Source organism: Papilio polytes, unplaced genomic scaffold (genome assembly GCF_000836215.1).
Source record: "Papilio polytes unplaced genomic scaffold, Ppol_1.0 DF824269.1, whole genome shotgun sequence".
Taxonomy (NCBI): Eukaryota; Metazoa; Arthropoda; class Insecta; order Lepidoptera; family Papilionidae; genus Papilio; species Papilio polytes.
Genome location: NW_013524935.1, coordinates 3370846 through 3383153, shown reverse-complemented (window position 1 = coordinate 3383153; position 12308 = coordinate 3370846). Strand labels below are relative to the sequence as shown.

At 34.2% G+C, this 12308-nt stretch overlaps 2 protein-coding genes across 2 annotated transcripts in view; both read left to right on the top strand.

Moving 5' to 3' along the window:
* The first annotated feature begins 4550 nt into the window (after nucleotides 1-4550).
* Nucleotides 4551-7323, top strand: LOC106110056 (fatty acid-binding protein-like). The gene is made up of 4 exons (XM_013291743.1): nucleotides 4551-4648; nucleotides 6447-6613; nucleotides 6894-7001; nucleotides 7264-7323. The coding sequence occupies exons 1-4, from the start codon at nucleotides 4579-4581 to the stop codon at nucleotides 7315-7317; spliced, it is 399 nt and encodes a 132-aa protein (XP_013147197.1). The 5' UTR covers nucleotides 4551-4578; the 3' UTR covers nucleotides 7318-7323.
* Nucleotides 7324-10481: 3158 nt separating this feature from the next.
* LOC106108443 (nose resistant to fluoxetine protein 6-like) overlaps nucleotides 10482-12308 on the top strand; it is a 16370-nt gene continuing 14543 nt past the window's right edge. The window contains exon 1 of the mRNA XM_013289611.1: nucleotides 10482-10589. Within this exon, the coding sequence (XP_013145065.1) occupies nucleotides 10505-10589 (85 nt within the window). The 5' untranslated portion in view covers nucleotides 10482-10504. The remainder of the gene's footprint in view (nucleotides 10590-12308) is intronic.

Below are 12308 nucleotides of genomic sequence, written 5' to 3'. Positions count from 1 at the left end.
CAGTTTAGTGTTATTTTTTTAATAAATGGTAAAAATGAACAAAGCATTTTAATTTTTACCAATCCCTTGCAGTACGCACAAGGAACGATAATCCAGACTTTTTCGATCGAACTCGCGGTAAATCAACTACCAAAGGATGGAATCCAGTCATATGTCTGAACATCCGATGATAAAATGGTGATGGTGGAATTATATCGTGCAGTTCCTGTGCACACCCTCCAATATGTAGCCTGTAAAACACCGAGAGCCTAACCACTTTACGTTTGGAATTCTAATCATAATCATCCTGTTATGATACCACTATATTTGGGTCCCTTACAAAAAATTATGTAAATAGAAAAAATACCTTGTTATGGATAAAGTTACTAAGCCGCCAATTAGACACTCCATTCCGCCGAAATTAGCGAAGTAACCGCGGCTTCTTGAACTAAATGCAGTTAAAAAGTTGCAATTGCATTGCCTACCCAAGGATATTGATATTGATTGAGGACAATTGATAATTTTTATTTCCATGCATCTTCTACACTGTTTAGGTGATCTCCCGTCTTCCTAGTCAACAGGAAAACAACTGACAGTGGTAGAGCCCGCTTCAACATCTTCGCACTGTAGGGCCGCTTTGACCGGTATAATACACGACCACACAGAAAACAGGCGTGAAGTGGAAGCTATTCCGCGTTTCGTCTGATGAATGTGGTGCCGGAGGCCTATTTTAAGTCCCTTTTTTCTACGATTTTCTTACACGGAAAAAAAGGGCAGTAAAAGTGGAAATTACGGTAAAGCAAACGCATAAGAAGGGGAAATATCCTTCTATGCGCGTCTCCTTCTCTGTTGATAAAGGGTGGGCAACGCATCTGCAATTGCAGATGTATATGGGCAGCGATCGCTCCGTTTTCTTAGCCGATTTGTGTGGTCGCTCGTTTGCCACCTTATGCTATAAAAAAACTGAACCTGATAAGACATCAGACATACTGATCGGAAGAAACGCGGAATTACTTCCACTTAGCGTCTTCGAGCTATATTGTCGATCGAAGTTTGTCTCTATTTTGTGTGGTCGTCAATTCCAGGCGATGAAATTCTACAACTGCTGATGTTTTTATACGGTCACTGTTAAATCCTACTATCTTATCTTTAAAATATGAGACCATACTCAATATCAAAATGGACTTCGAACTTTGTATTGTCAAGACAAAATTAAACATAGCTACTATTACTTTTCTTTGCCTTTTTTAATAGCTTGTCTCAGGTACTCCATCAATGTAATAAGGAGAAATAAAAAAAACAGTCGAAATCAACTCTAGAACTGTTGTCTGTTGGTATTTGTATTTTGTCTTCGCTACGTGTGGCAATTGTTTCTATTATTTTTGACCGACTTCCCAAAAGAAGGAGGTACTCAATTCGTCTGTATGTTTTTTTTAATCTATGAACCATTACTACCCAAAAATTATGACTCAATGTTATCACGATAATTTTGTATTCCATTTTAACTAATCAATGGATTATTCTAGTCATCTTATAATGAAACATACTGTAAAAACTAAAAAACATAGTCATCGCGTATTTTTGAGCAACTTGATAAGCCGTCAATTATCGTTTTTAACGTTATCTTTGCATTTTAAATATTTTTACTATTATTTTTTTTTATAACATAAGGTAGCCAAAGAGCAGGCGGCCACATGAATCTGCCAAAATGGTAAAGCGACCGCTGCTCATAGACATCCGCAATTGCAGATGCGTTGCCTACCCTTATCCGGCGGAGGATGAGATGCACATAAAGAGGATATTTCCCCTTCCTAAGCATCTCCTCCACCGTCAAATCCACTTCCCGTTCCCATCCTCTCCTTATAAGAAAAGGGTGGTAAAAAGAAAAGGACTTAAATTAGGCCTCCGGCACCACACATGATTGCTCCCACTTCATGCCTGTCTTCTGTGTGGTCGTGGTATTACACCGGGCGTGCCGGCCCATTCGTGCTAAGATGTTAAAGCGGGCACTACCACTGTAAATATTAAATTGTACATTTAAAGTAATTAGTCCTTAAATTACATATGGATGCACAACATAGCTTGTAGGATAGTTTTGCAAAGGGTTGGAAACTGGGAGAGGTATGAGAAAAAAGAAGCGCACATCTTTGACTAAACTATCGCACAACTGTTGTGCGATTATAGATTAATTCGCAGCCAATTCAACTGTTTAGTTGCACCACTAAAAATCAAACATGTGCACACCTCCATATAAGCTCTTAAGAATCAGAGCGCGACTAGACAGTTGTGCGATAGTTTACATACCCTTAACAAATTACGCCGAATTATAAAACGAAATATAAAATCGAACTGTTGAATTGTGCTTATAGAAGTACGTGTATGGAAGCACTTAACCTAACCAAATAATAAACATTGTTATTAATCATTATCTGTATAAAAGTGCTATACTTGGATTAAATTGGTTTTCGACCAGTGACTCAGAATTCTAAACGATAGTCATCACACGAGCTAGACAAAATGACGAACGTCGTGCCTGAAAATGATGAAAGGCTTCCTAGAGTTGTACTGAACTTTATCTATACTATCTATACTTTTATAATAAAGCGTAAACACACACTTCTTTGTTGCCTAAGATGTCAGCAATTTTCGCAACAGCATATTTTCGAATAACTCTTTCTTTAATATAAAGCCCTACACTTACGTCACGCTTTAGGCTATATATTTTCACGGCTATAAACTTAGGCGTTAATATTTTGGATAAAAACCCTAATGTGGGAAAGAGACTATGTATGACATTGACAAGTCATTGCAGAAACCTACTATAGTATACTTTTGGAGGTCAATACGCGGTAACAGTGGTAGAGCCCGCTTTAACATTTTCGCACGAATGGGCCGGCTCGCCCAGACAACCACACAGAAGACAGGCGTGAAGTGGGAGCAGAATTCATGTTTGGTTGTTTTGTTAGTTGTTGTTTTGATGAGTGTGGTGCCGGAGGCAGAGCTTTAGTCCCTATTCCTTCTTAAAAAAAGATGGGAAGGGAACGTGGATTTGACGGTGGTGGAGACGCATAGGCAGGGGAAACATCCTATTTATGTGTGTCTACTCCGTAGGCAATGCATCCGCTATTGCGAATGTTTATGGGAAGCGGTCGCTTCGCCATTTTGACGGATTCAGGTGGCCGCTTGCTCGTTTGCCACTTTATCATATAAAAAAAACGTTCTCGGTAGTAACACAGTTTTAGCAATATAAACTCAGACCACTTAATTCACTTGATAAAACGTAATCAAGATACGTACAGTGAACTTCGTATTGTTAGAGCAAAGAAGATATTTCAAAAGGTACATATTGATAACACCGATTAAAGTTTAGGGTACGCACACAATGATACAATTTTCCTTCTAAAAAATGTTTAAAATTATTAATACCCTCTATAAGACGGTCAATGAAAAAATCTAAAAGAAGATGGTATAGTTATTTGTGTTTAGCAAACGTTATTAAAAAAAATTCAAAAAAGTAGTACAAAAGTAACGAAATAATTCCTTGAAAATAGTAAACCTCCCTTATTGTAGCTATTATGTCTATGTTGTACAATTATTATTACTTTGATGTCGGTGTCAGTCGAAGTATGCAGTGATATTTATACGTAAAGCTTTTTACATTTTTACCATAACAATTGACAATTCAAAGTATAGTAACCATTAAGTAATGAATTTTGACTGACACCGACTTCTTTTGGGAAGTCGGTTTATTACTCGACCAAATAAAGGGCTGTTACCTGCACAGCTAGAAATGTCTTTCAACAGTTTTGAATATTTTTACTGTAATAAAATACTAGCTTTCGTCTGCCAAGTCAGTCCGCGTGGAATTAAAAAAATAAAGTAACTTTTGTGTTCTTTCAGATTTCACAGATGTGGATGATATCTGAAGGAAAATATGGTGATATAACCTTAATATATCTGCGAAAAAATTTAAAGATTTGTGAAGTCAATCCGCAGTGAGCCAATATTTGGCTTGTTCCGTTTACCTAACCAGTTAGGTAACAATTTTTTTCCGTTTTCGTAGCTAGTCAAGTTTTAATGCCTGGGTGGGTATACTTTGTTGGTTTCATGCCATCAATCCCATGTTAAAACAATCATGTATCGATTTCAATACCAAATAATTAGCGCAATTTCATATCGATGTAATTGACATTTTACGTTTGGTCGCGGTTTTTTTGTTTTAAACTCCGGAATTCATCTAGCCAGTTCCACAAATTTTATATTTTTTTTCCTAAAAAATTAAAACGGAAAATAAATTCTTGTTCCCTAACTGGTTAGGTAAATTTAGTTAGGTAAGCGGAACAAGCCGCATTATTGACTATGGCCCAGTTACTACTTAGGATCCAAGCTCCTCTGTCGGGATATACTCGTATAGAGATGGCAATTAATGCTTGATTTTTAGTACAGTATGAACATAACCGCAATAAAGATAAATCGCGTGGATTTATAATTCGCGCTACCATTTTGCTATCTATGATCAAATTGGATATATAGGACAGTAATCGACAATTTTCTTTAATCGTTGTTCAAATTCGGTTCTGAGTTCATACTCGCAACAAAATGGCATTCGAAGGCAAACTGTACGTGCACGAAAGAGATGACAATTTCGATGGTTTCATTGCTTCTTTGGGTATGTATAATTAATACTGTGTTTCTGAAGTTTCTGCTTATTTTATTACCTAGCGATTAATTAGTCTTAGATTGATCTGTTTCAACGGAGTAACTCTTAAGTAACGTAGTTCGGAAACGCATTTCATGAATTAATCGAAATGAAACCGGCCATAAGTTTCACCATAAAAACCTAGACAGGATTTAAAATAGATTTAAGCTTAAATATTCGTCAAATTTATAATTATTACGTGACAGGTCCCAGTTTTTTAAGTATCCTTGACTAAAAACCTATTCATTGAACTGTCGTAATTTGTAACTAAACGTCTCAGAAATTTTTTGTCCGAAATTTAAAAGACTACAAATATAACGCGAAATTACATTATTTAATAGGAAATGTATTAATGAAATAAGAAATATGTATATTTGCTACGGCTTTTATATTAGGTTTACACATTTAGAGTAATCTTTAGTCGACTTTTATCTTTATTATTGATTCTTTTTCTCAAAAACTACTAATTCCCGGCCGGGTTCCCAGCTTCTTTTAACAATTCATTAGTGTTTTAGGTTTGATAACTTCATCAACTACGTTTCCAAACTACGTATCTTGAGTTTTATTCCGTTAAAACTTAGTTAAAGTTAACATTACTAGGTAATCATACTAATATTATCATACTTCATACTAATATTATAAATGCGAAAGTTTCAATGGATAGATGGATGGATGTTTGTTTGAGTTTGTAGTTTAAACGACTACACGGATCTGGATGAAGTTTGGCACATATGTAGAGCATAGTCTGGAAGAACACATAGGCTACTTACTTTTGTTTTTTTTAATACCACGCGGACGGAATCGCGGGCGAAATTAGTGATTAAATAAACTGAAATTGTAGCATGCCAGCGTACACCATTTACAAATCAAATGCTTTACATTTGCACTTATTTTAATTTTCGATTTATTTTTGTTCATGGGCAACAGGTTTTTTTTCTATATTTTATTAAAAAGTAATCGTATATATATTACAAGGTTGAATGAATGTTAAGGCGAAGGACACGTGGAATTAATTTATGCAGATAAGTAAAAATTTATGGTAACAAATTATATCTATAACTAAATGACAATGAGTCACACACGAAGCAATTACAATGTCTTTAGATAAAAAAATACTAATTTATTGATTGATATGATTACGACGAATAATATGAAAGCTGATAACTATATTATAACATTACTAAAGAAATATAAAACATCTCACCATATTATGTGTAATAAATGTAGCATTGTATAAAACATTCTAAATTACAGAATTCTAAAATTAAAAAAAAGCAAAATAGCCTATATGTTCTTTCAGATTATGATCTACATGTATCTACATGTATATCCCTTCAGTTTAGGTTACAAACTCTAACAAACATCCATCTATCTAAATTTTCGCATTACTAATAGTAAGAAGTAAGATAGGTGAACTAATCATAGGTATTTCAAGCTGATAAAATATGCAAGGCCTAGAGAAGGCAGCAGCCAATATTGTATTACTTTAAATAATTCTTAATAACCATTTTACATTTTTCATTCTGGGCCTCCCGCGGTGACGTCCTTGTAACTAATTCCTTAGCATATTTGAAGGTGAAGTGGTAAAGTGAAAAAAGCGATTGATGCGCCCCCTATAATAAATTTTGTATTTTTCTAGTGCCTTTCCTTTGACAGATTAATTTCTCTAACTCACTCGTTCAATAAAAAGTTTTAACGCAAAATAAATTACGATTAAATAATTTTTAACGATACTACGAATATAAGAGTGAAACATTTATAATTTCAGGCTTGCCTGAGGACAAGGTGGAAAGACTGAAGAACTACAAGCCCAATCACAAGCTGGAGAAGAACGGGGACACTTACACGATGTCTTCATTGTCTGAAAGTCGCAACCATATCATCACGTTCAAGTTGGGCGAGGAGTTTGACGAGACGGTCGTTGAAGGACGCACTGTAAGCCGTTTATTAATTTTGTAATCTATTATCAACATAAACAATCTGCATTTATTTGGCTAAATGTCATGAATTTATAAAAAAAAACTCTTTACATTAATTTCGTTGGTTGTTTGAATCACGGCAACTGGTGACTTCTCAAAATATTAACGTTTATGGTGTCACATAGTAATTGCAACTTATTGATATCTCAACAACTCGAGCTAATTAAAAGATAAAGCGGTTGACATATCATGATTACACGTAATAGAACTTATTACAAATTAGTGTACATTTCCAGGCAAAGACCACCTTCACACTTGACGGCAACACCCTTACGCAAGTCCAGAAATTTGCAGAAGGCACCATAACTACAAAGAGGGAGTACTCCAGCGACAAACTAGTCGTGGTAAGCTATACAGATATCTTTTTTCTTAAGAGCTAAAACAAATAGTAACTATTTCTTTTAAAATGGTTAAGAAAATTGTTATTAAGTGTTAACAGTTTTCTATTTTTACATTATATTATTTCAGAAGCGCCTGAAACATAAATAGGAGCAATTAGACATGTTTAAATATTTTTCAGAACTTTGCTTTTATAAAAAGCTTTTTATCGTTATTTCCTAATTAAATACTCACGATTTACAAAAAAAAAAAATATTTTTATTTCAGACTATTAACAGAAGTAACTGGGACGGTACTGCAACCAGATATTACAAAGTTTAATGCCAAATTGAATACATAATTTAATGTAACGATTATTTTTTATAACAATTTTTAATAAATTTTTCAAAATAATGCAAAACAACTTTTTTTTTCTGTCTCCTTATATATATTAGTGTTTCTTTTTTTTATAATTTGTGTTATTCTATCTTAAGTATAAAATTATGAAAACAAGCACACAACGGAATGGACACTAGCCATTTTCATCTAAATAGTGATGTTTTCATATACCGAGTGTTTCGGAGTGAAGTAATTATCTCTAAATAGGGAAGTACCTAAGTTTTAATTGAATGCAACCCTATAGTACTCGTACTTTCTAGTGCACAGCGACATATCACCACAAATTGCATTTACCTGTACAGATTACTGCAATTGTAAGCAGAGCGTGAACCTCGGACACTAAAACCGGTCCTACTCTGACGTAATCGATGCTTAGCTTGCGACAGTCGGAATTAGCGCCTAGTGATGTCAAACTATCGATGTTAAATCGATATCTGGTCACATTCGTCGATTGTCAGTCCCGCGCGTGTCTGAGTTTTAATTATACTCTTCCTTCCTAATCCTTATAGTACTGGGAGGATATTATGAAGTGGATTAAGCAAGGGAAGGGATGCACGGGAGTCGTTTTCCGTGATTATCCTGCTGAAACTCCTGTATATAGTATCCATGTTTTATAAAGACAATGAGTTGATAACATTTATGTTTTTGTATGTGTTTCGTCAATAAAAACTGAATTTATCAACATTTGGTTGTTAATATTGCGTTTAGGAGAAAGTAGTAACAGTAATAAAAAGTATATTGCAATTAAACTAAAAAAATGGCTTTGCATGTATTAATATCGATGTTAATATTTGCATTGGTACAGCAAAGCGTGTGGGGCTATGAAAACTAGTTTAAAAGCGATTGTAACAAACCGAAACATAGATACATTTTTTTATTTAACAATAACAAATTCACGTAACGTTCATCAAATGTTATTTGTTTGCCTTCTAAACATCGATTAAATAATAGGCATAGGTAGGGGAAATGTCTTTTTTTAGGCGCGTCCACTCCTCTGTCGATTACAGGTAGATAATGCACCTGCGAAGACCTCTTTATGGGTAACACACACCTCGTTATTTTTGGAAAATTTATATAGCTGCATGCGCATTTTCAACCTTTTTTTTTTAAAGTATTTTTTTTTGACACTAAGAGACAATGGTAAGACCGGAGTATATGCCGTAAACGACAGTAGCATTAAAATATTTTTTACCCACGCATAAAAATATTTCTTTTAATAAAACACTGCTGTCTCTTGCTGATTTCATGGCCCGACGGAGAAAGGGAAATGTTCGCTAACCGCTAGTTATGCGGTGTTGATTATTATTATTGCATATTCTAGTTTAATCTTATGGTGTCTTATGTAAGAGATACAAATTAATGTTATAAAGATATTATTTCAAAAAAAAAAAATGGTTCTATTTCTGTGCGTTCCCTCATCTGTAGATTAAGGGTTGCCTACCTTTAAAATAATTTGCCGAATTCAGGTTGCCTAATGCTTTTATCTTATCTATAGTTGTTATAAAGAGGATAAATTTGGATTTTTGTCTGTATTGAAATAACTCCAAAAACAACTGGCCCGATTTTAATAATTCTTTCACCATTAAAAAGCTACGTTACCAGCGGGTAACCTAGGCTACATTTTCTTATTATCTCTCACTAACACTAGTAAATAAAGCTTTTTTTACTAAAGAAAATATGAGATTTTCTCTAAATTATATTTTATTATTGTTATTATTTAATTTTACACGGGCGAAGTCGTGAGCAACAGCTAGCAATAAATAAAAAAGCAAGGAGTGACTTCTGAGAAAACAGAAGATTTATCTGGACGTTGAAAACCTAGTGCGGAGACTCCACGGAAGTAGGAAAACGGCGAGAAGATGAACAAAGAACAGCTATCCCTGAAGTCGTCCAGGTCCCAATCCGGTAATAATAACGAAGTAACGGCTCGTGCCGAGGCTCCTGAGGGAGCTTAGTAACTCATAAACAAGGTTTAGGCTAAGCGCCATCAGCACTTAGCCACCTCAAGCCCGGTATATTTGTGAATGCCTCTTCAAGGCAAACAGTGGCCATTTAGTCACAAACAAAAAATAGTCGTCCAGGTCTTTTAAAGTAAATAGAAACTCTACTGAAATGTAAAATGGTAAAAAAAGTTGTCTCATTAGTTGAAGAATAAACATCAGGGAGTTCACCAAGACTAGTCTTTTGGAAGAGGTCTACGAGACAAAAGTTTGCTAATCTTTGTTATAAGCACATAATATGGATGTAATAAAAGCTAGTAGCTTAATACAACATAAATATGTGTACTGTTAATTAAAAAGATGTTAAACGAAATATTAGTAATCCAAAATTCTTACATAAGTTACCTCTTTGCCGTTAAAACAAACAATTTCAACACTCGTAATATCAATTATTTTGCAGCTTACAAAATGTCTTAAAGGTCATCTAAGACAAATGTCAATTTAAAAGAATTTTTAGGTAAAAGATAAAAGTATCGTCACCCTAAGCGTTGGTTATTAATCATAAAGCAATTGACTCGATCTTGGCACACTTTTCTCGCATGAACTACTATGTCTGGGATTCGACTAGACAGAACTTTTAAGTTTGACACTTCTGTTTGTCCTCTCCTCCTGATAAGTCTGTAATCCCATCATATAGGGTTCATTTTTATATTAGTCATAAGATGTCAAAAAGACAAGCTGCCACCGGATTTTCTGTGATCCTTATCGTGAATCTATTGTCCCAAATTTTTATTTAACTACTTTAAATACTAAAGTTACATTGAACTAATTATTTTTAAAGTATCCGTATTCTTTTCTTTCATCCCTTTCCTATGTTAAAGTATAGTTAATTATTCCAGGACATTGTCGTTATTGCCACAATTTTACATTCGTTTTCCTTGAAATTCAATTTCTTCTTAATCTTTTCGTGCATTGTATTTAAAAGATTTTATTACTTGATATTGTCAACATTATTAAACATTATAACATTTGTGCAATTATTGATTATAATTTATTAGTCTTACGAGATAAAATGAAGGAAAATAACCTTTTCAAAAATTATAAAATCGAGTAAAACTTGATAATATTGAATTTAAAGATAGTGAGAGGCGTCGAATGGTAGTGGAATGCACCATCGGCCAGTTAGCGCCATGTCGCCGCGAGTGGTCACCGTTCTTGCGGTACTCGCCGTCGCCTTTGCAGACGGCCAAAATGAAATCATCTATCAACTTACTGGTACGAAATAGAAGTATTCTTTTTTTTTTAAAAAAAAAAGTCTCCTAACCTGGCTGAATCGTGTTGCCGTGTGATTTAAAAAAAAATTGGTTAGGTGCAGTGTTGTCTGTGGTGCCAGTGATTTTGGCGCGCTTTTTATTGGATTTTTTTAATAGATTTAATTAACCTACATTTTTTTGCATGTTTTGGTAAGGTTTTTATTTCATTGCGTTATTGTGACGATTTGTGAATTTGTTTATTTAAGTATAATAATTAACGTTTGAACATGACTTTGAAAACATACGATTTACGAAATACACATATAGCCTGTTTTAATTACCAACAGCTAAAGAAATCTGATGCCTTATTTTTCAATATATCTTTGAATTTTATACTCTATGTTGTAAAAATGGTCACTAGTCACTTAATTTTGTAATTCAAGGAAAAACTTAATATAAACGGATAATTGTTATGTTGCCAGGCTTTATTATTTTAGACAAACCGTTTATTAACAATGTCGCCATCCTGCTTTTTACTAATATTATAAATGCGAAATTTTATACGTATGTTGTTACTAGGCATTTCCAGACAGCTCAACGGATCTTGCTAAAGCACAGATGTCGAGCATAATCTAGAAGAACACAGGCTACTAATAAAGTTTTTTTTTATTTCCGACTAATTAACAAGTCCTTCATACATGTCTCATTATACCAATAGTACAAACATATCAATAACAATGCAATACAAGAGAATGCATTCTTCGCCATTGAAGTGGCTTTCCATTAAAATTTCATCGTATTGTTATTTGTTTATGGCAATGTTGTCATTGTCTTTAAACATATACCAATCATAATAGTAAACAAAGGACATTAAGAGTGCGCGAACACCTTTGACCAAACTATCGCACAACTGTTTAGTTTCGTTTGATTCCTATGAGCTCATATGGAGGTGCACACTCGCTTTTTTAGTTGTGCAACTAAACAGTTGAATTAGCTGCGAAACAATCGACAATCGCACATAGTTGTGCGATGGTTTAGTCAGACGTGTGCGCACGCTCTTAAATTAATAAGCTTTAACGATAGATGACATGTAAAGTCCAAAAAGACAAAGGTCGAAAATGGCTATAGTCCTGAAGCCATCACTTTTTTTAAACAAAATCGAAGTCAAGTGCCTCGGAACTCAGAACTCGATAATTCAGATAGGCTGCTATTTTTTAATCATACTAATATTAAAAATGTAAAAGTTTAGATGGATGAATGGATGGATGGTTGGACGGATGGATGGATGTTTGAATTTGGCATATGTACATGTAGAGGATAGTCTGAAAGAACACCTAGGCTACTTAGTTTTTTTTATGACCACGCGGACGGAGTCGCGGGCGAAAGCTAGTCTATTCTAATATTACAAAGAAAGAAGATTTGTATTTCGTTTTTTTCAGCGTTACAAAGGTAATTTATCTGTAACATGGGCTATATTTTTTCAATACCACGCGGGTGAAGTCGCAAGCAACAGCTAGTATGCGAATAAGTTTGTGATATCACTTCATATAATTTAATTGTGTATGTTCTTAACGGAAAAACTTATACACTTGGAAATGAGTTGAATTAGAGGCGTAGTTAAGTTTGTATGTTTTTTTAATGCAATCGTTCTATATACCCAAATTTTTGACCGACTTCCCAAAAGAAGGAGGTACTCAATTCGTCTGTATGTTTTTTTTTTTTTTTATTTTTTTTTTTTTTT

What these genes read in the sequence shown, in the direction of transcription:
- LOC106110056 (XM_013291743.1), top strand. Translation starts at nt 4,579, where the DNA reads ATGGCATTCGAAGGCAAACTGTACGTGCACGAAAGAGATGACAATTTC. An exon ending in TGGTTTCATTGCTTCTTTGG is followed by an intron (nt 4,649 to 6,446) that starts GTATGTATAATT and finishes TTATAATTTCAG; the next exon opens with GCTTGCCTGAGGACAAGGTG. An exon ending in CGGTCGTTGAAGGACGCACT is followed by an intron (nt 6,614 to 6,893) that starts GTAAGCCGTTTA and finishes GTACATTTCCAG; the next exon opens with GCAAAGACCACCTTCACACT.